The sequence below is a fragment of the Euprymna scolopes genome, chromosome 42, assembly GCF_053919585.1.
Source record: "Euprymna scolopes isolate OS-2025 chromosome 42, ASM5391958v1, whole genome shotgun sequence".
Lineage (NCBI taxonomy): Eukaryota > Metazoa > Mollusca > Cephalopoda > Sepiida > Sepiolidae > Euprymna > Euprymna scolopes.
Window position 1 is genome coordinate 46210682 of NC_136523.1, and position 27602 is coordinate 46238283.

The following is a 27602-nucleotide window of genomic DNA, read 5'->3' on the forward strand; positions in this document are numbered from 1 at the left end:
TAGTTGCAAAGTGAGACAACAGTTTTTATATACTTTAATTTACAATGAGTTATTTCCTCAGCAAATAAGATTTTGTAACGAAAAAATGTTGCATAATATAGATTGTCTTAGTAATATTAAGTAATTTTACTAATTGTAATTAAATGCCTCATTACACTGCCCATAACATTGTACAATAACAAATGGCTAAATAAACAAAGCCTAATTTGTTAACATGAAGATTATTTGGGTCTTCAACTTTGAAAATCTGACAAGATATCTAAATAAATGCGAAATATTTAAATTAAAACGTCTCAGATATTTAAATCAATAATACAATTCTTTTACAATACTGATCATTAGGGTTAGAACAACAGCATTATCTTTTCCTTGTTTTGATTCTCAGGTATATATCCATTGATCTCTTGTATGCTTCTATGTAGAATGATGTGGTTCTCGGTTGGTTGATTGTGTCTGTGTCAGATATATACTGGAGAATCAAAACAATGAAAAGAATATGCTGTTGTCATAGCCCTACTGATCATTATATATATATATATATATATATATATATATATATATACATACATACATACACACACACACACACGAGTACAGAGTTAAATACAGCTATTAATATGCCTAATTCGCATAACTTTATAATAAATTATTTGGTATTATTTATTTGTAATTCCATTGTCTATTTTGTTATATAATGACAATATTACAGGGGTATCTTTTCAAACTCGGGAATTTGTACGGAATTTCCAAAATTCGTACTAAAACTGTCTGCAAGGACCTGTGCCACAGTGGTTAGAGTACTTGGAAAAATCAATTGTAAAAGTGATATTCTCCTGAAGGTTGAAGGTTCAATCCTCAGTGTGGGTAACTCGAAAATACAATTGCGAATTATTTAGGACTTCTATCTAGTCACGGCTGACTGAACGAGAGTATGCTGTCCCCATGAAGTAAAAAAAAAAAAAAAGGGTCCCATTCAAAATTTCATCCAAATTCCTGAGTTTGACAGAAACATTAATTTATTGGGGTCTTTGATATATTTTTTTTTCAGGTTGATTTCATAAATGCTTGAGAATTTCAAAGATTTGTTGCAAATTGAAGGTAAAAGAACTAGAAAAAAAAAAACATGAATAAAACGAAAAAGCATTGAAGAGGGAGGAAATGCACAAAATGGCAATACAAGAACGGAACAGAATTTGCAAAGCCAAGAGGGACGGCACTCGTCAAGATTATATAGTTCACATCCACAAGATCAAAGCAGCATCACAAAAAGAGACTATCACAAGAGAAAGAAACATGAAAATATAAATAGATGGACATAAGACCGGGAAGAGGATGAGGAGAGTGAAAGAAAAGAAAAATAAAAAAAAATGGGGAATGGGAAGGAAGCAAAACATGTAAGTCAAAAAAGCACAAAAAAGATGGTTGATAATAGGATATATTTGATTTTTTTGTTTGTTTGTTTTTGTTTTTTTGAAGAGGGCACAAAACAAATATTCTTTTTGAAAACTATTTTTGTTTAAAAAAAAACTGAACCACAATTCCACAACCAGCTGGATGGAAGAGAACTTTTAGAGATATTAAACATATTGAAAATAGCAGTGATGCAAACAGCGTGTATATATATATATATATATATATATATATATATATATATATATATATATATATATATATATATATAAATAAAGGTTTTAAATAAAGAAACAAAAAAAAAAACAAAAAAAAAACAACATGCTTTCAAAAATGCTTGGACAAAAAAAAGAAGGTACACAAAGGAAAATTATAAAGCCTAATAAATGATAAAAAGCTTCAAGAAAGGAAGAGAGGAATGAATTTCTACAAATATATAATTCCACAAATGCCACATCAACAATGACTGCAGCAAGACCTTATTTTTCAATTCGAATCAATTGAGAAAAAAAAAAGAAATGACAAAATAAAAATTGGAATTTCATGTTTTGCTTTTGTACAAATGAACCATAATACCTCACTTTAGCTGTGGAATTTTAATTCAAACCATAACTTACTATCTAATCAACATCTTAAAGGCTTCAAAATCATTTTCAAAGGGTCATGATAAGTATAAACAAGTCAACCATTTTAACTATCATTAACTACAAAATATAAAAATTGTTTTGTATCTGTTTATGTTATAATCCTTCTAAGTTCAAAAATAATTTTAAAGTAAAAAAAAACAAAAAAACTGATCATTATTTTTGAGATTACATAATTGGTTGGTCAGTTTGTCAGACGTAAGTTTGAAATGGCATTTTTCAAATATGTCCATAAGAAACTGTCCATCCGTCTGCCATGAAATAACACACACAAGAATCTACTAAAATTCTGGTTTGAATTGAAATTTAAAAAATTTACGGTTCATTTGTGGTGTCATAACCAAAATCTATGTTGACTGATGTTTCAATGCTGGTCAAATCTTTCACTTTCAAAGATTCCACATTTAGTGTGCGTATGTGGAGTCTTGATATGGTTAAAAATAAAATTTGGTAGGATAATTTCGTATGGATATAAATATTTAATTTCAATAAAATGCAAAGAAAAAAGAAAAAGAGGCTTTAAGCAGTCAGGGTTAAAAATGGATCTAACAACTTTAGGAGTTTGGAACTGTGTGCACAAAAAAAAAAAAAAAAAAAAAAAAAAAAAAAAAAAAAAGGAAAAGATAGAGAAAAAAAAAACCAAAGACAAAATAAAAATAGAAAATAGAATGGCCCTTTCTCTAATAGAAAGAAATAAAAAATAATAGAAGTTCAAATAATATTAGTATTCACACACACACACACACACACACATATATATATATATATTGTGTAAGTATAGGGGCAAAATTCAATGGATTTTTTTTCAAGTGTATAATAACGATTAAAATATTTTTTTTTTCCAAATTTCATTCTAAAATGACCTAGAACACAGAGGTTCCCAACCCTGGGGATATGCAAGTGATTTTCCTGGAAAGGGTCGGTCGCAAAGCCATAAAGAAAGTCGTCTAATTGAACTTACAAAACAGAGTTATTTCCCCTTTATCACTACCTGTCCCATTGAACTAAAAATAGAATTTGAAGGACAAGTCTCTGCGTTAGCTGTGCACAACTGTTCACGGCTTGGACAGATATACGCCTAAAGAGCAGATTTTACACTAATTTGGATCAGAGAAAAGTTCTTGTTTTTGTTCTCCAAAGACATTTACATTAATTGACATTTTATTTGTGATAAGAGAATTTGGTCTTGTTTTCGATTGGGTAGAAAAAAGTATGAAGATGAAGAAAAAAAAAAAAAAAAAGATGGTTGGGAACCACTGGACTAGTATATATAATGGCTGATCCTGCCATAAGGAGTTATTTTAAAAATAAATGAATAGCTTCTGAGTCCTGCTTTATGAAAATCAATAGCTCTTCCCTGGGGGTGAAAAAAATACATAAATTTAAGTTACATAGAATTGTTGCATTGTTGCAAAAAAGCGGTAAATTTGACTTACTCGTTTCTTTAATTTCAATGGCCACATTATGGACGGAGACAGCAGAAAACAACTTTTAGACTTTCAAAGGCACATGATTATTCTTTTCAAAAGTGAAAATCAAACTCGGGGACTAAGATTTTTTTTCAATGATTATAAAGCATTGGTCTGATAATGTTATAATTTTAATATGAGAAGGTCCTGAAGCAGATGCTAATAAAAAAAATTTTTGCTTTGGAAAATAATTAATGTTTAACAATTTTCCTATTGTTCTAGTGAGCCACTATGAATATATTATGTGAATAATAGTCCAACATAATGGAAAATAAGAACCTGAAAATTGTTTATATATTCATCAACTGGTAGGTTGTCATCTTGAGAAAGTCTTGAAATAATATTGATGGATATATACAAACAATTTGTGTGTGTTCGTGGTTAGATCTGCTGACTATCAACGGGAGGTTGAAGGTTCAGTCTCTGGCTAGGAAAAGGTGCTAGTCTAGTTGCACTGATGAGTTGTGATACAATGAAACAGAACTGTATATGGATGACTACATATAAGGTCCCCTCTCCTTAGGGTTGAGCACTGTCATAAATGTATTTCACCCACTGCTTATTTGGCTATTAAGCAAGGCTCACTGTTTGTTTATAAACAAACCAACAGCTCAAGCACTGTAAAAGTGATGGGCGAATGTTTTATTAAATAGACATTTGATGAGATGTTTACGAGCACCGATCCAGGGGTCCAGTGATTAGAATTGCCGACTATCAACGCGATGGTTGTAGGTTCAAGGCACAGCTAGGGAAAAGTGCTCGTCTAGCCTCACTGATGAGTTGTGATACAATGAAACAGTACTGTATGTGGATGACTATATATGTCTGTGTGTGTATGTATGTGTTTTGTGTATTTAGTCAGAATATTTCCATTTAGACAAACATTACCAATTAGCATGGAATGTTCTGGTTTGATTAGCTGTTTATCTTTTCAATAATCCATTGAGCATTTCTATCAAATTTTCATATGTAGGTGTGTGTGTGTGTGTATATATATAAGTAACGATTATTTCATATAAACACATGATATTATAAGGTAACTGCGGAGGATGAAACGCAGACCTTTCCATGTAGTTAAATTACTATGTACATATTTTCATATATATGTGTGTATCCCCGTCTGCTGGTTTGGTCATATACAGCGTGCCACCTCATGCATTAACTCGATAGCACACATGAATATTCCCAGGCACAAAGGTGTATGGCAGACCCAGATAGACCTTGCTCGAGTGACTTCTTTGGATCAGACCATATGGAAACCAGGCGTGAGATGTTTCTCAACCCAGAGTCCAGCACACTTGCAGCACCTTAAATATGGAAGAAGAAAAAAAAAGGGGGGGGTGATGAGGTGTGTAATATAATCTTTATAAACTTTTGAATTTATATTTTATTTACCCAGGGAAGCAAAAGATGGTTGATTTTCATATGACTCACAAAATGTTATAACTTTTGAAAGAAAAATTCAATGTTGAAAGGAAATAATTTTCTTTTGCAGTGGCATTAATTCCCTCGACTTAATGTGAGAAAAAGAGGAGGAAAGATATATTTTTTTTTCAGTTTGTTTACAATCATACCGCCATGAAAAAAAATATAAATAAAAAATAAAATGGCATATTATGTCTCTTTAAACATCTCAATTTCTGGTATGGATACCCAATAGTCATAATCTCTAACGTTCAATTTTATGAAGTCCAAATCAGTTCAAATAAGAATCAGTTTCCAACTGCAAAAATAAATACTTAGAATATTAGAGCTTTGAATAAAAACATTAAATTCCAAATTTTATATCTTCAAAAGAATTAAGTTTCATTTTATTAAAAAAAATTTTTTTTTTTTTTTTAAATTTCCTTTACAAATTTCTAGGAGATGAAGGTAAAAAAAAAAAGAAATCAATAATTCCCTGTTATCAGAAAAAGATGGGGGGGGGGGCACATGGATGGGCTAGGAACTCAAAACTGCTTAACATTTTTAATCCATGCTCTTTTATGTGTTAATTTCCTCCATATTTCTTTTCTGTGTTGCCTTCAGATATGGCTTCTTTTTAACACATTTTAATCGAACAGGGAGTGTTTAAAGTAAGCTATTTTTTAATTTTTTTTTCTAAACTTTTATAAAGTGATATAATACTGAATTATATATACACACATACACACATTAAATATTTACATTTTTGATTTTATCAAATCAATGGTTTTATTACCAAGAAATGTACTTTGATTAAATATTTAACTCTTACACCTGTAATTGAGCATTAGTCAATATCACTTCCAAAAATGTATACAATTGAGGGATACTCACATCACCTTAAATACCAAAACTGGATGATGAGGATTACAACTCTGCATGTTTAAGCGTTGGATTTTAGACATTTTCTAGGATCAAAATCATGTAATGGATTTTGATTAAAACTGAAATATTCTAGACATAAGGTTTAGCAGGATTATATGTTGATTTTAATATTCGTAAGTAGATGTAAAAGTGGTGCAAAACTGGGATGATGTTCTTCTAGTATTGCCCATTCTACAGTACCTTAAATACCAAAATCCCCCATTATTTTAAGTCAGGGGGGCACATACATTTTTCAGCATGAGAACTTATGACATAAGTCTAAATGATCTCCCACATACTAAAAATGCAAAACATTATAAATATATTGAAAATTATTTTTATATGCGTGGTATATGCAGGTGCACCTTGCATTACTATATCTACCCATGTTGCACAGTGCAACGCTGTATATTTTTTTGTCATTACCTTACACTTGATGCCTTACATTAGGTAGAATCAATCAGGGACGCATAGTCCAGATAGTAGGTGCTAATAACCAGTCTCAAGCAGGCTTATGGATGCTCATTAGTCGTGATAGAGTGGTATTTGGACTTAATGATCTTCATGTGGGAAAAGGCTGACTCACATAAATACGGCCAAATAATGCAGTCAAGAAGGTAGCACATTCACTCATGTTGAAGTTCTCTGTAAGTAGTTCTGGAAATCAGCTGAATGTCGGCTTCAAGTGTCAGAATCTCATCCTACACTAGAGAAGAGTTCAGGTGAAACAGTGTTGCAATTTTCGATGAAAGTCAAACATCATCTTGCAAAGAGCAGCACATGAACGTAGCGATTAGCTCAAGTAAAGCGAAGCATTTGTCAAAGTTCGACAGACATTTGCACTCTCAAGCTGCACACATGACTGCTTGTGTCTCCAACTCTGCCGCAAGGTTCTGAAAGTTTGTCAGCACCAACAGGGGTTTTTCTTTTTTTTTTTTTTTAAATTTAGTACCATGCAATCTACCCACAAGGTCTCTGCGATCGGACACCCCCTGTTTTAAGCCATATAACTTTGGGCGGGAATCATTTCAGTAGGGAGTGTAAAATTCAAAAGTACCGCTTACACATGTACATTTATTTACAGATAAATCGTGGCAGTGTTTTTATCTAATTCTTTTACCTTTTCCGAAATTGCATTTGGTACTTCTGCAGTTTACAACGCTCTGTAAACAGTAGAAATACTAAAGTCTTGTTAGGCATATACATTTACTGACGATATTCAATACTAGAATTGTTCACACATATCTGACCTAACAGGTAACTGTATTAGTTAACAATATAAAATGACAGTCTTCAAGAAATTGAAGCTTCAATCATTACTACAGGCGATAATACCCAATAAGTACAAAAATTAACACTTCTACTCATGGCTGACAAAACATTTATTTAAAGACTATCAGTATTAAGGTATCCATGCCAAAAAATTGGAATATTTATTAATAATAATAAAAAATAAAAAGATGCTTTTTTTTTCATGGAAATGTGATTGTAAAAAAGATTTTAAAATCTCAATATCTAACGAGGGGGAAAAAAGGACAGAACGAGAGATAGAAAGAGTAGAGGTTAGTTGCAAGTTGGGAAAGTTAAATTGAAAGCTCTTATAAGCATGGAGCTCTCAGGACGTCAGCTCAACTGGAAGTTGATTGCTAGGATTTGAAAAAAAAAAAAAAAAAGGGGAGGACTAGCTGGTGATCTATGGTTCTGGTTAATCTTGTTTTTTGTCTAGATGGAGATGGGTGTTGAAAGAAATGGAGAAAAAAAAATTCTGTACTTGAATGCAGTGGGTGGAGAAATGGCTGTCAGAGTTTCAAATCGGAGGAATTTTTTTTTACATTAATCATAAACTGCTGCTTTTAATGTGACAAAAAAACAAAACAAACAAAAACAATCCAGTCTGAGGTTAACAATATCAATACTATTAACAGCATCAACATTGTATTAAAGTGCATAGCCATCCCTATAAAAAGGCTGAAAGATGTAAGATTTGGGGTCTTTAACTGGAGAAATGAAAGCGATGTGTTTGCAGCTAAAGATATTTGCTGACTAACTGGAAATCTTACCTCCAGTAAAAGACCCCAAATGTTATATCTCTAGGCCTGTTATAGGGATGGCCTTGATTAGATATTTAGTAAAATAACGGTAGTAGTAGTAGTAGTAGTAGTAGTAACAATGCAGTAAAAGTGAATAGTGGTAGTATTAAATCAAACACAATAAGAGCAGCAGTTGGCTTTTTACAGAGAGTGGGAGATTCGTTAAATCTTTTTTTTTTTTTTTGACCAGCATCGTTAGGTTCCATGCGATAGTTGCGGGCCCATAACAACAGAGCGGATCCTTACAATCAACCCAAGTCAAGAGGACACAAAATTATACCAACTTTCCGCAAAAGCAACTAACTGAAAAAAATAACTAAACCTTTTAGACTGAAAAATATATATATAGAGAGAGATAGATATATATGTAGCTCTTTTCACTAAGGAATAGATATAAAAAAAGTTTGAAAAAATAAAAAAAATTAATTAACCTTTTCTTTTCGAAGGTGAGGTATCAAGTCTTGATGAATTTCCGAAGGGTGAAATACGTTCCAGTAAATTATCTAAAGTAGCAAAGAAATAAAGCAGGAATTCTTAAAGTATATGTTTGGAATAAAGAGTCCATTTTTTTTTTTTTTTTTTTTTCATTTTTTTTACAGGCACTAGATGGAAATCACGGGTCAACAGAGACTTACAAAATAAAAAAAAAATAAATAAATAAATAAAAAGGACAAGTCGAGTACCAGGAATTCTTACACAGAGAGAGAGAGAGAGAGAGAGAGAGAGAGAGAGAGAGAGAGAGAGAGAGAGAGAGAGATAATAGTGGCATGCGGTCTTCAATTTTTTTCAGCTGGGTTTCGTCATAATTATTGCTGTGGTTATTAAATACGTAGATAAAATGGAGAAATTTGAGAGCTAGAGTTTTATAGAATCATACAAAAGAAAAAAAGTTGAAGGAATCATTTTGTTAAAAATTCTAGACAGATGGAGCATGATCATATGGTGGTGACTGTGTCCGTTCGAGAAAAATACAAAGTACAAAAGACTTGCTTAGAATATTTTTTCGAAATTATAAATTCAAAAATATATTAAGTAGTAATTTTAATTACACAAAGCTATTTTTAATTATAAAATGTTTAAATATAAGCATTTTTAAAGATTAACATTTTTTTTAAATATAAAAGTTTTCAAAATAATTTTTACTTGTGAAATAATTTTAAAAAATTTAAATATTTTCTTAACTTTAAGGAAACTATACATAAAAAGAGTCTTAGACATAAAAGAAAAGCTAAAAACTTTTAATAATTTTATTAAATATAAAAATGCATCAGTTTAAAATCTGTATAATACATGACTTTCGTCAAAAAATTAATCTACCATATAAAGTTATGCAGTCGGATTTTCAATAGCATTTAAAATGACAAATCAAACCTTGCTTCTTACAAAACAATTTTCATTGCAATGGTATTGACTAAAAAAATTAGTTTCCTAAATACAACTTAATATAAACATTAAATAATCACCTAAAAATAAGTAAATTTTAAATCGAAGAATATAAAGTTGGGTACTTATTCAGTTTATGACAATATGACAACTTCCCATCGGCATCTTCCATAAGCAGTCAAAAGATGCCAAAATGACTAACCAATTAGCTGTCAGAGATAACACGTTTCAATGTGAGATTTATTAAGCAGAGAAATTTTATTTTACTTATAAAAAAATGACTTGTGCTAAACACTTTCTAAATAAAATAAAACATTCTTAATATGGGGAATGGGGCAATGCAGTGTTTTTAATTAATCATCTGATAGTTTTTACTGGCGTCTTCCGGTTGCTTAAGTAAGCTGCTGGTGCAAAGTTATCAGAGATTGTATTAAACTTGATAAGTACCAAGAAAAAAATCACAATTTAAAATGAAAATTATTAAATAATCAACTAAAAATAAGTTTCTAATTGAAGAATATGAAAGGAGTCTACCTTAAATTTAAAAATGTGCAAGCAAATAAAAATTAAAACGACTTCACTATATCCTGGATACGCTAGATAGCTATAACTAGTACTAAAACATAAAATAAAAGACTTCTCTCACATCTCATCCTTATATTTTTCTTAAGAAAAGTGAATTATGAGGGAGGGGGGGGGTCTTACTGTTTGATATTATGTTATCTGCATCCAAAACCTTTGCTTCAGATTCAAGTTAATATTTTAAGAGGTGAAGCAACCAATAAAGTTTTCATGAGATTAATGCAAGAGTGCACAACACCAAAGTAGGGCAAGATAAATTGTTTGTTTTACATAAGCATTAACATGTCGCTACACATTCATGAGCATGTTTCAGGCAGACAGTTACAAGTACTAGAGACCTTTTCAGGCGATATTGCTTATACAAAAGTAGAGTTCAAAGCAAATATCACCTGAAGAGGTCTCTAGTACTTGCAATTGGCTGACCGAAACATGTTCATGCAAAAGAAATAAGTGTGTGTGTGTATATATATATATATTATATATATATATAATTCAGGCCGGATCTTAATAGGGACCAACTAAAACGGAAACTAAAAGCAAAAATTGTACGCAACAATTAAGACGCAAGATAATGTCTTCATTACAACAAGAGATGAAAAGCGAAATCTTTTAAAAAAAATACGAGCAACAAAAAATATTTTGATTAAGATCCATCATTATCAAAATCGTTTCAGATCTACTTCAGAACCACAGGAACAAATACTGATGAAACTTTGTAATTTCTGTTTGGGACACAAGTCACACAATAGAAAAGGAGGATGAGATTAGAAGAATTATTTGCAATAAACAAACAAAAAAAAAGGAAAAAAATTAAAAATCTTCAAGAAGCAAAAAAAAAAAAAAAAAAAAAAAAAAAAAAAAAAAAAAAAGAAAGAGAGAAAGAGAAAGTAAAAGGCAATGTAAATTTTTTTTTTTTTAATAAAAATTACAAAAAAAAAAAAAAATAAAATAAATAAATAGCAGTAGCATGTAAACAAAAATAAAAAGCTGCTTAGGAAAGTAAAAAAATATATCAAACAAAAATTCTACAAATACGCCTTCTGCCTGCATTTTCCCCTGTGAAATCTAAGATTCGCACAAGGTTTTTTCATGCAGCTTTGTTTGAAGAGTTGCTCAAGCTTCGAAAAAGTTTTTTTTTTAATACATACACCACCTGGTCTTACCAAATGATCCCCCATTCAGTACTGGCCACCCTCAATGTTGCTTAACTTCTGTGGTCCTATGGGAGCTGGTATGTCAACGTGTTTAGCAATACACACGGACGATAAAAATGCTTTGGATAATTTCGGATTTTAAGGGGGTTCTGCTAAAATCGGTGCCCGGAAAACTCGTCTCCGGAAAACCCGTACCCGGAAAACTCGTCCCTTTTTGCTAGGTAGGAAAACTGGTCCCTTATTGAATAAATATCGATTAAAAACACATTTTATTACCGTTCTTGAAGGAGATATTGTTTTTAAAAGAGACTATGCATCCCCATAATATTTAAAAAAATTATTAACTCTTGCTTAAAAAAATAAACTTGATCACGGAGTCAAGATACGAAAAACGAAACTAAATATTTATTAAAAAAATACTCTAGTTTTAACACTTTGTGTCATTACGAAACAAAAATAAAAGAAAACATGTGTATTCAAAGAAAGCAATTATTTTATTTAGAAGAATTAATTCAGTTTAAATAATTCTTGTGTTATTACAAAACAATAAAAAAAGAAAACCTGGTCTTAATTTTGGTACCGCGCTGAAATAATAACGTTATTTCGAAAGCCATTCTTAACATGGGGAGGGGAGGGTATCGTTTCAAAGTCATTTCAAGGCACTTGTGCAGTACTTAAAAATATACAAATTTATTTTCTTTTGGGGGTGGGGGAGGCTCGTTTTAAAACTATATCTACCTCAGTATTTTCTTTAATTTTCGGACATTTTTTGTTAAAAATTATTTACTAAGTAATGTCGAGTGCGACATTACTTATTTCTTTTTAATTAAATAAACTCTTTAAAATAAGTTGAAAGACCAAAAACTTTCAAAGCTAGGTAGAAAACGAAAACTTAGAAAAATCAATTTAATTTTTTTAAAACAATAAACATGTAAAAATATTTTTAAAAATATTATGGGATGTGCATTATTACCTAAAAATATTCAAATTTATTTTCTTTTGGAGGGGGGGGGGGCTCGTTTTAAAACTATAGCTACCTTAATATTTTCTTTAATTTTCTATTTTTGAGCAATTATCTTCCTAAGACGTGATCCTCTTATGTCGGACATTTTAAGTAACACTCGACATTACTTTTTTTTTTTTTTTTTAAACTAAATAAACTCTTTAAAATAAGTTGAAAGACCAAAAACTTTCAAAGCTAGGTAGAAAACGAAAACTTAGAAAAATTAATTTAATTTTTTTAAAACAACAGTAAACAAGTAAAAATATTTTTACAATAATATTATGGTATGTGTATTCTCTTTTAAAGACAATATCCTTTTCAAGAACGGTCATAAAATGTGTTTTCAATCGATATTTATTCAATAAGGGACCAGTTTTCCTACCTAGCAAAAAGGGACGAGTTTTCCGGGGTCGAGTTTTCCTCAATTCGCTAAAATCATCATATTTTAAAAACCAAAGCATCTTAAGTCCTCAAAATACAACCGTTTTGTTCGAAAATGAATATACTTTCAAATAAATTGATAAATAATAATGTACATTATATATTTTAAAAGTTTTAAGCAAATAAAGTGATAAAAATGTTATCATAAAACAGCGTTTTCGGTAAGATTTTGTAACGACCCCCGGCCCTACCGCGTTTCTCTTAATTTCGTCATGAAATTTGAAAATTAACTAGAAGATATATTACTTTTAATAGATTCGGTTGTCCGAAATTCTTTTGATAGTTCATTTTTTTGTTGTGTTAAAAAGAAAACTTCAATATGACGAGTTTTTAAAATTTTGCAAAAAAATTTCTTCGGACACCCACTGTTAAATCAATCTTTTTATTACATTTATCAGTTAAAAATAAAAATGTAACTGGCTTCATCTTGTGGTACGGAGCAATTTAAAATCATGATACCTGGAAAAAAAAAAAAAAAAAAAAAAAAAAAAAATCGCTCTATTTTTAAAAAATTATCTAAAACTATCTGTGGAAGCAGCAGCAGCTTTAATATCGCTGATATTACTTTACTGTAAACAAACTTTGATTATATATATATATATATATATATATATATATATATATATATAAAAATACAAAATATTTGTAGGAGGTTCTCAGTTTCTAGTTAAGTTCCTATTTACTTGCCTTCCCACAAGGACAGTTAGACACAAGGTCAATTTTTAATGTGAGGAAAATCCAGCTTCCCAAAAAGGGTCAATCTGGAGAGAAAAAGATAAAAGTTGTCTCAGTCATGAAGGATTTCTCCTTCACTGACAGAGGACAGAAAAGGCGAAGTGTAGCATCAGAATACTACACTGTCATCTTGGCCTGAAGTCCAGGTAGAGAAAAAAAAAAAAAAGAAAAAAAAAGCGTCTTAAACTGGAAAGTTTAACAAAATAATGTGTCACTTGGGCAAGAAATGTAATTGAAAATAAAAAGTAAATTTATCTAAAATTTGTGAATGATTTGTTAACTTTAGCAAAAAATGTTTTTTGATATTTAAATAAGTGGGCAAAAATACTTAAGTTTTCCAAACGTCATGTTTTCTGTTAGTGACGTCACTTGGTTGTAATGAAATTTATTTTTGTCTATTTGCCGTAATTCTTAAGTTTCACACCCCTTACGAATGCCGACAAACAAAAATAAATTTCATATTTAAAAGTAATTTGAGGTCCAAAATCTAAGGCATAAAATTTTCAAAAGGCCATTATGGCCCACTAACCGTAAATATAGGGGGTCAAACGCCTTAAAAAAAAAAAAAAAAAAAAAAAAAAAAAAAAAAAAAAAAACCTTAATCCTACTTCTAACCCTAGGTACGAGTGGCAAGCCTCCTCCTAAAACCTTCTTTAGCCCTAACAATAACGCTAAGTCTAAGTGGCAAGCTCCTCACCAAATAAAGTTCCTTTGTAAGCTACATATGAGTGTCTAAAAAAATCCTTTCTTAAAGAAAAGTGTACAATTTATCACCCATAAAAAATAAATTAGTCAACTGTCCTAAAACGTTACAATGGTCTCGAAATGGTGAATTATTTTACATGAAATTTATGTGAAAATAACCCCCACTCTAAATTCTAAAAATTTTTTTGTTTTGTTTCTATCAAGTCTTCAGGATGTTCACATAATTTTCCTTAGCTTTTATCATTAACCCAAAGTCAGAGTGGCAAGTCCCCACCCTCTCATAATTGCACAAAGACCCTCTTAAAACCATACATAATTGTCTTTAGAAAAAAAAAAAAAAAAGAAAAAAAAAAGAAAAAAAAGGTGCACAGGATTTATCTCCGATAGAAAAAAAAAAAAAAATGGTTAACTGCCCTAAAACGCTAGAATGGCTCAAAATAAGGAATCATTTTACATTAAATTCTAAAATAATACTTGTTTATCTTTCATTAAATTTTTAAAGGTATTCACATGTAATTGCCTACAATGGTAAAATCACATATTTTGGAGAGGTGGTCAGATAGGGTGGGGGATTAACGGAAGGTATTAATCTACAATAATACCTAAGGAATATTGCAATATATTCATTTTTAAACAGTCCTAGATTTCGATTTCAGTTATTTGTACATATAATGTATTACAATTCAACTTTGAGTTCTTTAACTTGTTTTCTTTTAATGAATACATGGCATTTTTAAGGAATTGCAGCATATTTATGTGCATTTACTGCAGATTATTTGGAAACTTAATTTTTGGAGATTTTCAGTAGCATATTCTAATTCCTAGCACAAAAATACACTTATATGGTAAATTTCATTGCTTAATCTTCTGTTTTAACAAAAAAATACAGCATTTTTGCTGAAAAAGTAGTGTAAAAAATGTGACAAAACGCATATGGTCTTAAATATGTAAAAATATCCAAACGTGTGAGGCACAAAAATAGTCATAACTTCCTTAATTTTAATTGGATTTAAAATTAAAAAAAAAAATTCTTTCTAAGCTCATCAAGTTCTTTCTATAGATACCAATATTGAAATATTTTAAGCTATTTCAAGTTTTTCATGTGTATTGCTAATTATAACCATATATTGTATCCTGAGGCATCAGTAAAACAAAAATTTGACGTGACTGTTTCATTGCACTGCAACCATATTTTTGCTTAAAAAGTTTTTAATAATTTTCAAATATTCATAGATTTATTTTTTTTTATCTAGGTGTATACTCCGTGGATGATAGATTGTATTTAACCCATAAATAGGATATTGGCAGGCACTAACTTGAGATCAAAGTGGATATGGAGGTAATTGGAACTAACAAGAGATCCCACTTCCCTTTTCTTCAAATTCTTAATAGCTTCAACCATTAGGAGACATTAAATATGAAAATAATAAAATATAGATGTGACCAGGTCAAAACAGACTTCGAAATAATGGCACATAAGTAACATATATAAAATAATTTCAAATATGTTAAAATATACAGATCAAATAAACTTAAGACCAATATTTTTCTTGAAATTGCTTTGAATTGAATTAAATACAATTCAGTTTGAAATTATATTACACCTTAATTTTTTAAAAATATTTTCTATTATTATCTTGTACCTTTATATACACACACACACAGTAGAACCCTGGGATACGGTGGCCCTAAGATATGTTTTTTTTTCAGGTTACGATGTGGAATGTTTTTTCGGACCCTGGCTATGGTATTTGCTTTGCCTTACAGTGTTATTTATGTTATTTGATTATATACATGTGTATTATATAATGTATTGTTACTAATTTTTTATGCCGTATCCCAGGGTTCTACTCTATTACAAAAGTTAAAATATGACTTTAGTGCCATCAGCTACAATTTAAACCGAAACATTTAGCTCTCCAACAGTTATTGCTACCACATGACAGATTGATATAAAAACTTTAAAAATTAATGTAGTTTAACATATTTTCTCATGCATAGAGGAGCACTTTTAGTAGACTTATGCCTACCTTGTTACAATTTTTTTTTTTTTTTTTACTTTTCACCTTTTAGAAGCTATTTTCACTGAGTAAATATTAAATTGAATTTGTTCCACAGGTTCAAGTCTCTTATACATCACGTTCTACGTTTGTAGACCAAAAATTGTTTTATAGGTGTATATTTCATAAATAGTCTGCAAATGATAGGTTTTGTTTAATGCATTAATGGGGCCCTGGCAGATACTAGCAACCTGGGTCAGAGAGGACCTAAGAGTAATGCTAAAAAGGATAACCCTCACACTGTTACAATTAAAAATGTAAACTTAAAAAAAATATGGATACATACAGTCTTATAAAAATTTTAAAATTATTCCACATTTATTAAAAGTTTGTTTGTAGTTTGTATTAAATGTTGACCAGCTTAAAAAAAAAAAAAAAAAAAAAAAAAAAGCTATTACCACTGAATCATAAGGGCTACCATGATAGGGGCAAGATTTCCAGTAAGAGAGCAAGTTGTTTATTCACATTTCATTTAAATTTCTGCACCTTGGTATGATTATGGGAAAAGAGCATGGAGGAAATTCTAAAGTCCAGCGGTCTGAAGAAAGCTGATTAGAGTAGAAATTTTTTAGCTTTTTCTTTTATTCTTATGAAAAGCATTTAGCTTGGAAATGCCACAGCCTTAAGGTTTTGTTTTTATTTTCTTTTTGGACCTGACTTTGTAATAAGGTTTTTATTTAACTTCATATTTATCATCCCTTACTTCTTATATTAATCATTCTATTTAACCGTATAGAGCTTTTATTATCTCGGTAAGTTTGTTTGCTATCTGTATCTAAATTTTATTTATTACTTTATATATATTTATAAATAGTTTTATACCTACAGACGATAGTGTTTCTTGCTTTTGCTATCATCAGTGTAGGAAGCAACGATTACCACTGGTCAGGAAATTCGAACCCAACTAAAGCCACCTTTTGACTTCATTTACTAGAACAGTATCGCGACATTCCAAATATTTATTTTCCTTACCAAATTATTTTAGCATTTCAAAATTTTGGGACATTTTTTATAGGTCTGTTTAGTTCCACAGAAACAATTGAATTATGTCAATATCAAATTTTTTCATGTGCATAATCACCCCATATTTTGGGGGCGTAAACAAATATATATATACACACACACACACAAATACACATCTAAATACATACATATTCCAAATGATGGGCCATTTTTATGGAAACATTTGTGATAAAAAAAAAAGAAAAAAGTATTCATTTAGATATAGAAATAAAGATGGGTTTAGTTTTGCAAGAATAATTTTTTTAACTGATCTACCGCAGTTTACGAATCTCCATGTGGAACAAATAGTTGTAACTCAATGGGTATATCTATATATATTTGTTTTTAAATTGACATTAGTTCATGGATTCAAACAAGGAATACCCCAAAGAGAAATATGATGTACTCACATACAAAGGCAATTTTAATAATATATATTTATACAACAATTATTATAAGGAACTTATCTTACTGCAGTTTCACAATCAATCCAATCATCAGAAGTGCATTTACATGAAACATATCTGCATATATTTGAATGCAGGCTCAAATGAGCCAAATTAGCTCACATTCAAATACACAGACTTGTTGAATAGAAATAAGTGAGGAGATGATTCCAATACAAATACAGATTTTGTTGTAAATTCCCAATCCCAATAAATTACAATAAAAAGGCATGAAATTTTACTTTATTTTTAATCAAGTAAAACTTAATTTTCTTTTTAATTAGTTGGGTATCCTCATCTACTTTTAACTATTTTTTTACTTTAATAAACTTTTTAATGTTTTCCTTTTATCTACAGTATCCAAGATTTTGATGAACACATTGAGATTTACATTGTTAGTTTTCACTTGTGACATTTTTTTCCAATTTCTCGACTTGTGCCGTTTTCCCCTAAATTCACTGCTATGAACTAGAGATGTTAGTTTCATTGTGAGTTTAAAACTAATAATTATTTACTCTTAGTACCAAATTAAGAGTATAATTAAAAAACATTTTTGGAATCAGAAATTACACTCAAATTTTTCCAATTCTGATCCCCAAATTATTCTTCTGATTCCAGATTAATCATCCAAACATCGACAGAAACGTATTTCTGATGATCAGATTTTCCATAATATTGCAGAAAGGTCTTAAGTCATCTTTAAAAATTATTTTTGTTATAAAGCTCTATCCAAAAGGATATCGGGCTTTTTGTGTGTGTAAGATCTGCTACCTTGGAGCGGATTTGTTCCAACTCAGAGGTTGGCTTTGCATGTTTATATAACATTATGATGAAATTTTTTTTTCTGTATCAGCAAGTGTTCCTAATTGACAACCGAAAATCCAAACTGGAAGAATGTGACCACTTAAAACTCATTTTTTTAAATTCATGACGATTCATCAGATTAACCTCAATAAGTAATACTGATTGTAAGAAGTTATAAGAGGGCAATAACTTTATCATGTACTTACCTCTTAAGTACAAAATATAGTATACTCCAAATAATGCAAATTCATCCAGTATTTTTGTTTTGAAAAAAAAAAAAAAAAAAAAAAAAAAAATTGATCGGTAGAAGCTGTCAGAGGCTATTTTTGGCCTGATTAAAAACAGACAACCGTCATAACTAATTCAAACAAGGAAAATGTTAAAGCCCATGTTAAGAATGATTTTCTAAGTTTGCACAGGGATTTATTTTTAAAACAAAAATACTGGATGGATTTGCATACATTTTGATTACGGTCTTGTTTTAATTTAATTAAATTTTTGTGCAATTTTCGTTTTTAGATATTGAGAGTAACCTGGGGAAGGCAGAAATTCATAAAAATGCAAGTGTATATTTTCTTTCTTCTTATTTTTGTTCACTAATAGACAATTTATACCTTACAATTTTTTTTCTTATTGAAGGATTTCAGCCGCAAATTAGATTACGGACATAAGTGTCACTATTTAAACATGGTTAGAACAGCAAAGAAAAAATTGTTTATGTGTTAATTAGCATTTAGTTGTAAAAATTTTTTTAAAAAGTCATTTAACCCTGCATTAGTCCCATAGGTTGTTTTGTCACCCCAAGTTTGCTTAAGTGCTCATAATTCCTAGTTGGCAACTTGTTGCTTTTACACCCTTCCTAGTACTCTCCTGACTCAGTGAGGGTATAGCACACATGGTATGGCACAATTGTATCCTAGTTTTCTTTGGAGGTGAATCAGATTGAAAGTTTTGTGTAATAAACTCATATTCCTTTTTCTTGCTATTTCAATTTATGGAAACATTTTGTATTCTTCATAGATATTAAAAAATAACAAAACCTAGTGTATCTTATGGGTATTTTTTTTAATAAATGTGATCCAAATCTAAGATTTTTAAATATTTCCTTAGTTTTATAATTTTATTGTATTATTTTATATTAATATCAACAAGCTACAAGTGATTCATACTGTTCAACAGGATAACTATATTTTACAAAATGATAACACTATAAACATTTTTGTATTGGGGTGTATAAACACCCTTATGGGACTAACCATGTTTGAAACACGTAGGATTAATAAATTGATTTCAAAGTCCATAATTTGATATTTCTCCTCGATATATAGAGTTTTAACTATACTGCAAAGATAATCTGTATTAGTCTTTTTGAACGACCGTCCTTGTCTTGGGTGTTATTCTCACAACCTTTGTGTTGCTGTAACCTCTGACCTTGTCAAACTTAAGTATGTACGTAATTTTAAACGCAACCCTTTATTTAATCCAAGGTGATAGTTCCTGCTTGTTCCATCAGCCATACCTGAGTCATTGTTTTGAACCTAAAGAGTAGAAAGTCGTGACTTGATTTCCTTATTTTGTCTTTTAGTCTGAATATTCCCCAAGGGTGGTTTTGACGGGGGAGGGAAGGGGCATTTGCTGTTTTCCAGATTGTAATCTATCCATCTAACACTTATCATTGGTTAGTTTTTTTTTTTTTTTTTTTTTAAAAAGCTCCTTACATCAAGTGGCTTCACACCTTGTCTGGAGTGATTTCTATATATATATATATATAAAAAAAAAAAATTGTATTTTTAGCATTGCCTGTATTGAGGATTGAACCTTAAACCTTTAAAAGACTGTCACCTAAAACTGATCATGACTTAACACATATCTGTTACACTATAGGTCCTTACAGAGAAATATATTTATGAGAGGCATTCAAAAAGTAATGCCTCCTATTTTTTTTATTCCGCCCAAATGAATCAGAAAGGATTGTAAATTGCATTGCTATGATGACTGAACTTATGCATTCATGAACCTTAAAGTTTCATTTTCTGTTGTAGATATTGATGTTGTGAGATTTTAAAAGAGTAACTCCTGTCATGGACATGCATCAGAAGCAGAGAGAAGTCATTGAATTCCTGGCAAATGGAGAATTTTTTAACCCTGTCTAAGAACGAGAGACCAGTGACAGCTGTGGCAACAATACTCCATGAATGGGCGAACCATGGCCTTGTAGAAATACAGGATACTCTCAGGTGTGAGTAGCCTTTTAGCACGGTAGAGAGAGCCCACCTTCTTCACAGTAGCCTTGGCAATTACCTCAATGTATTTATTCTAATTCATGTTGTCTGTGAATGTTAACCCAAGGAGCTTGAGGGAAGTACTTTCAGGCAGTGTATCATCAGTGATTTCTTGTAATTAAAGGAAATAAGCTTGGTCTTGCCAACATTGAAAGTTACCAACCAGTTACGGCCCGATTACACTACAGACTGGAGATTTTCCTCTAAAGTTTTAGCAACTTCCTTAATTTTTTTTTACTTTTGAAACAACCCTTGTATGTATATGAGATTAAAGATGATGCTAGTTTTGTCTATAAACACAAGTTTTAAAAATTATTTACCCATAAAAATGCTTACAAATATAATCCTTTGAGGATTTCAGGATGATATTCTAGTCTTTTTATTCTAACAAGTCATCATTCTGGGAAATCAGATATGTTTGTTTGGATAGGTGACAACCGTAAAGAATGATCCTCATCACTGATAAAGATGAAGTTGCTGAAATCTGCATTTTAGTGTCTATACATGGAATTAAAAAAATGAATATCTATTAAACTTAAACGATGAAAGTTTAACTATCAGTTCATTCTTCCAGTTTTTCCGATTGACGTTAGATTGGTGATACCATGAAACTGCAATGTTAAAGTAAAGTACACTTTATATTATTGATAGATAGTTCTCTCCTAAAGGATATGGAACATTTTATTTACTAAAAATTTGCTTTCTTAATATGGCTTTGTCCTGATTTTGAAGTTATTTGTGTGTGTGTGTGTATATAATGGACTCTCCAATTGATTTGATGTTCTGCCACAACAGCTAAGTTACTCAAAAATCCACACAGATTATTTGTTTATAGTGGTGAAGGCATTGTGTAGAACCAACCGCATTTTTGGTATTATTGCTAACTTTTATCGGTACAAATGGAATGTCACAGGACAGAGTATAAAGTAGACTGCAGATTTCTACAGTTATCTTTTCCTAGATGCATGTCTTAATGAAGACTAGGGGGTGTATCTTTCCCAGTAAATTAATGCATCCCCAGAGACCAACCAGGAAATTTCTACCACTCGGCGCGGTACAAACAGCAACTAGCTTTCCCAAATGGTCACCCATCTGGTACTGGCCAGGCTCGACGTTGCTTAACTTTGGTGATCTGGCAAGAATTGGTGTGTCAACATGATTGTGCCATATATATATATATATATATATATATATATATATATAATTATAGGAGAGCGGAGGTACAAAAGCAATGCCTCCTATTTTTTTTTTTATCCCTCTCAAATCTATCAGATGGGATTGCAAATTGCATTGTTATGATGACTGAACATTCATGATCTATGATCTAAAAATTTCATTTATCTGTTGCAGATATTGACAGCGAGAGACAAAGCAAGCAAGCAAGCCTTGTCATGGATGTGTCAGAAGCAGAGATGTGTCATTGGATTCCTAGGAAAACTGCATTGAGAATGGCGATGACTATGTAGCAAAATAAATTCTGGAGTACAAAAAGTTGCTTGTTTTTACCATTTCCAGCTTTATAGTTAAACTTTTTAATTTTGTTTATTTTTTAATAGGAGGCTTTACTTTTGGAATTGCCATTGTGTGTGTGTGTGAGATACAGAGTGTATGGATGGATATTCTAATTAATAAGAAAAATAAAATGGAACAAGAGACTAAACATAAGGCAAAAAAAAAAAAAAAAAAAACATAATGTAGGAAGAATATTTTGCCTTAATCATGAATAAATTTCCATATAAAATACCAATTCTTCTCACAGGTTCTTTTGCTATATATTTGTTTTTTTGTCTATTTCTTGTTCTATTATATTTCTATACACATTTTCCTGTGTATAAGATAATCATAAATCAACAGTTTCCAGCTGTGCACATCTTCATAACATTTGACTAACTTTTTTTTTTTTTTTTTTTTTTTACAAAATGGAATAAAGTGAAATTAGAAGAAAGACGAAAAAATGGTCGATAATAAAAATAAAAATCTTGGCAGCATGTCAGAAGGTGTGTACAAGCATTAACATTGGTTTAAAGAGCACAACTGAACCACAATACTTGACCATTGTGATCAAATATGTTTACACAGTTTGGTTACAAAAGTCATTAATAGCGAGGGCATACGACCAAAATGAAATAACAATCTTCGGGAGCAAAGTGTAGTATATAATGTAATACACTTAATCTTTTCTGCCATCGGTCAACAATGAAGATCTTTCTAGACCGAGGCAATTCAAATTTTTTGTTCCAGTGCCTCTTTTTGGTGAGCTGGATTTTCCCCCCACATTAGAAACTGACTGTGTGGCTAACTCTGACCTTCTAGGGACAACAGCAAACAATTTTTCATGTTCTTTTCCTTTTATACTATACATAATATTCTGTGAGTCTCTCTCCAACCCCCCACCCCCGGAAAATGGAGCAGATAAACTAAATACAGCCATTTTGTTTTTTGCAGCTCAGAAAAAAAAGAAAAGTTCTGATACATGTCATCAGAAACTTCCTCCATAACACAATATCTTCAGCACATCACTCAGTATTTCCAATTCTCTTGACAATCTATTTAATCATTATCTTTGAGAAAACTTCAAGCCTAAATAAACAGGGACCTATTAGTAAAAAATTTCTCATGGAAATTTCCAGTTTTCTTATTTCATCTAGCCTTCTATAAAAACTTTTTTAAAGCTTTCAGTATCAATTAAATATATCCACAACCAATCTTGCTAGGTTGTATTTAGTTCTTTCTAGTGCAAGAACTGTGATACTAGGGTTGAAAAGTGGTATTGAGAAGTCAACGCCCCTGAAGAAGGGCACTGACTTGCAAAAAGTGCCTGGGCAGCCTCATCGGCATTCTCCGATGAGGACACCTTGGGCGATTAGTAATAAACTAAACCCTTCTCAAAGAGAGAAGGCAAAGCCTGGGAAGGTGAACCTCCTAGAACTGCATAGAACTTAACACCCACCGTAAAATCAACAGGAACTAGATCATTACAGGAATGGTCTAATCTCTGCCAATGTGTATACACTCTAAAATAGAATAGAATTAGATCCGTTTACTTTGTAGCCCTGTCAAATTTGACAGTGACTTTAAAAGATTGAAGTGTTGAATAGAAAGTATAAAAAAGCAGGAGTCAAGTATTAAGGTTATTTTGTGCTTCTAAACAAAAAAAAAAAAAAAAAAAAAAAAAATTTTCTTCCACACTCCTAGAGTATGAAGATAGAGATGGTTGTTTTTGTTTTACGGCATATCAACCCTGTTCAGGTTATTTAATGCCGAATCCAGTGATTTTGAAGAAAATTTTTTCAATAGAATATATTTGTTGTTTTTTTTTCAAGTTGGTTTCTATTCAACCCATAGTTGGGACTCTAGCAGGTACTACCACACCGGGTCAGAGTGGACCTGGGAACAATGCCAATTAAAGTGTGGCTCCACGCTTCCCAAAGCCCGCAAGCTGGGGCCTCACCATCGGATATAGTTTAAGGTCATATCCAGGACCAATATGAAGAAAGAATTATTTAAGAATAATCTATTATATAAATCTCACCTGTTAGTGTGTGTGTATGTATATATGTAATGTATGTATGTCTGCCTAAAACTTTCAACAGCGGCAACAGATTTTCATGAGATTGGTATCCTTTTGAAGCTTGACCCTTCGGACAACAAATATCGAAAAATTTGCCAAAAGCATTAATTCCTTCACCCTCAACTGGGCACTTTCCTACAGGGAGGGGTCTGCTTTTTTTCAAAAGTCATCGGCTCTTTTCGATTGTCTAGGCTTTTAACTTGACGATGGGCGCAATAGCAATTTTTTTTTCACGTTCGTATCCTCCTTCGCGGTACGGGTTCGAGCCTGCCTACTACCATTTTTTTCTTCTCTCAACACACACCCAGGCAATGCCGGGCACCCAGGCAATGCCGGGCACCCAGGCTAGTTTAACATAATACAAGATTACTCCAACTTAATTTATAGAAATTAATACAATGCAGATGTGTAATGGATAAATATAAACTGAAGCAAATTATGATATAACGGTGGAAGAAGTTCTGTACTTTCCACCTTCAATACAAAATTAGGAAAGACAATAAGATAAATGAAATAACTAATCTAACAAATAAAAAATGAAGATTTCACTTAAAACAAACAAACAAACAAAAAAAAACAGATCTTAATAAACAAGGGCGACTACTGTCAACAGAGTTGTTTCCCTTGTCTAGAAAAATTAAACCTAAAACTAAAAACCGAAATACATGAATAAAATAAGGTATCAAATATACACAAAAAATATTCTTAATATACTGACTATAGTAAAATCAAAGATAGAATAGATATCAACCAAAATTTAAACAAATAAAATAAAATTTATTACAATTTCAAATGCAACTAATATTCCTATATTTGAATTAAGATTGAACATCTGAAGATAAAATTTGTTCTCAAAATATATTACATGAAAATTCCATCAAACCAGCGATGCAAGCAAGATTGTATATTATTTTATTGCATGTTCAACCCAAGCAAGGCATGGTGCCACTTTGAAGTAGGGGGCTACTATCTTGAACATAATTTGCAGGAGTACTATGTAGGGAGTTGAGTAGCAAGATATCTGTTTGCAGAACACTTGAACTTCTGCATGTCAGTACAGTCAGGGAAGCAGGAACCCAGAAAAGAATTCCAAAGTCTAGCAGTCTTAGGGAAGAAACTAATAGAATAGAATGCTTTCTTGGTCTCTGTGTAGGGGTGGGATTTTGCTGATTGTCGGGGGTATTTACGTCAAAGAGGTACAAGGGCTTGTAGTTCAGACCATCTACCATTAAAAATACTTGTAAAACAGGTAGAGGGATGCAACATTTTGTTGATCTGACAGCAGCTGAAGCCAAGCTGACAGTGCTAGGTTGGCGACTCCTGAACCGTCTAAAGAGAGACTAGGAGCAGATGCACCAGCCCAAATGTTGCAACAATATTCCGTACATGGGTGAATGGTGGTCTTGTAGGGGTAGAGGATACTCTCAGGGAGTAACTTTCTAGCAGGGTAGAGAAAGCCAACCTTCTTTGCAGCAGCCTTGGCAATGCACCCAATGTATCTGTTCAAACTCGTTCTCTGAACGTTAAGCCAAGGAGTTTGAACGAAGTACTTTCAGGTAATCATTAGCCATGCCTATTAGTGATTGAGAAAATTTCTTGCAAAAGGAAAGAAGCTTTGGTCTTAGCAGCATTGAAAGTTTAAATACATTGTATATAAAAAAAAAAAGGTGGAAACAGCAAAATTCATTTTACTGATTATGTTGAAATTTATTGGTTCTAGTCTGTGTTACACCTCTGCATTTTATTTTTTTCTTTGAAAGATCTTTATATACACACACTAAACATGGCTTCAATTATATTAAACACTTGACTGAAGGAGGAAAACCAAAACCTGTTTATATATTCATTGATGTATTTGAGGGAGAAAATACATTTATAAAAAGATAGTTACGAAGTTAAATTTCAGCAAACGACCAAATCTCTCAATAAATCTAACATTTTGTGTCAAATTATTTTGTTTTAATTTTTCAATAACTTTTTTTTTTAAATTAATTTCATATTTCTTAAATAATTTTTAATTATAAAAATTTTTTAAATACTAAAATTATGTAGAACAATAAAATTTTAAGTGAACGGCCAAATTTATGTTAATAAAATTATCAATAATCTTTATTATTTTTATCTCGTTTTGTACCCAACAATGTTTTTCTACACGACTGCACCGTCATAATCTTAAAACACATCACCTTACACAAAATTTTGATCAATGAACAAATTTGCATTAATAAAACTATCAGTTATCTATACTTTTTCCATATTTCTAAAAATTTAATACCGTGCGCCGGATGGGCCGAGCGACCCCCCAATACCGTGCGCCGGATGGGCCGAGTGACCCCCCAATACCGTGCGCCGGATGGGCCGAGCGACCCCCCAATACTGTGCGCCGGATGGGCCGAGCGACCCCCCAATACCGTGCGCCGGATGGGCCGAGCGACCCCCCAATACCGTGCGCCGGATGGGCAAAGCGACCCCCCAATACCGTGCGCCGGATGGGCAAAGCGACCCCCCCCCAATACCGTGCGCCGGATGGGCAAAGTGACCCCCCCCCAATATCGTGCGCCGGATGGGCCAAGCGACCCCCCAGTACCGTGCGCTGGATGGGCCGAGCGACCCCCCAGTACCGTGCGCCGGATGGGCCAAGAGACCTCAATATTGTAGGCCAAGATTTAATTTATAAATTTAATACTTATGCTAAAATTTAATATTTTATGCATGTTTTATATTTTAGTGGGTTTGCTTTCTTGATTAGGGTGATGAGAGTTAACCCCTTCCTCCACACATGCACACCTTTACACAAATGCACACCATCCGTCAGGAAAACTTTTTTTTTTTTTACAGTCAAATGTAAAACGATAAGTATGCAATTTTTATTTATTGCAAACTACTATTCTCATTTTTTATTCGTTAAAAAAAGATGAGAATAGTAGTCCGCAATAAATAAAAATTAATATAAATAATACTCATCTCAATAATGAAATCCGATAAGTATACTTGTTTTAACATTACTAAAATGTTAGGTTTCATAAATATGAAAGCGTTTTGTGTTTACAACAATGAAATGTTTATTTAAATTTTTTTTTTAAATAGTTTAAGTAGAAAACTTTGTGAAGTGATAAGATCCTAAAGCAATCTATATATAAAAAACACCTGTGTCTATGTCCAGCTAGAAGTAAAAAACACTACAAAATCAATACCAAATTAGGATAGTCTTGATCAATGTTATCGTGAGTAAATAATGCCTAAAATAATGAAAAAAAAAAAAAAAAAAAATTTTTTTTTTTCTCCTTTTTTTTTTGGAGGTTAACTGGACCAGAAGATTTTTTTTTTTTACAGCCATTTCCAATGTTCTTATATACTAATTTGGAAAGAAAGTTATATGTCCAGCTAGAGAGGAATGGACTGGGTAAAGGAGAAAGAGAGGGTTGGGAAGAGGGAGAATGAAAACGAGGCAGAGAGAGAGAAACAAATGGGTAGAGAGAAGTTTTAATAGAAA

The 27602-nt window shown here is 31.5% G+C and overlaps 1 protein-coding gene and 1 long non-coding RNA gene across 12 annotated transcripts in view; one reads left to right on the top strand and one right to left on the bottom strand.

Moving 5' to 3' along the window:
- Positions 1–27602, bottom strand: part of LOC145267083 (LIM domain-binding protein 2-like) — a 295179-nt gene that overhangs the window by 22066 nt on the left and 245511 nt on the right. For 9 of the 11 annotated variants that reach the window (XR_013864820.1, XM_080123064.1, XM_080123062.1 and 6 more), the window contains exon 9: positions 8373–8444. The exons of the other annotated variants lie outside the window; for them this stretch is intronic. Coding sequence is in view for 8 of the 9 variants with exons in the window: in XM_080123064.1 (XP_079979190.1) it covers positions 8373–8444 (72 nt within the window). In the remaining variant the exon portion in view is untranslated. The remainder of the gene's footprint in view (positions 1–8372; positions 8445–27602) is intronic. 11 annotated transcript variants of the gene reach the window in all.
- Positions 20305–22450, top strand: LOC145267084 (uncharacterized). Its single transcript, XR_013864821.1, has 2 exons — positions 20305–20495; positions 21889–22450. It is a non-coding gene; the product is annotated as an uncharacterized LOC145267084 (long non-coding RNA).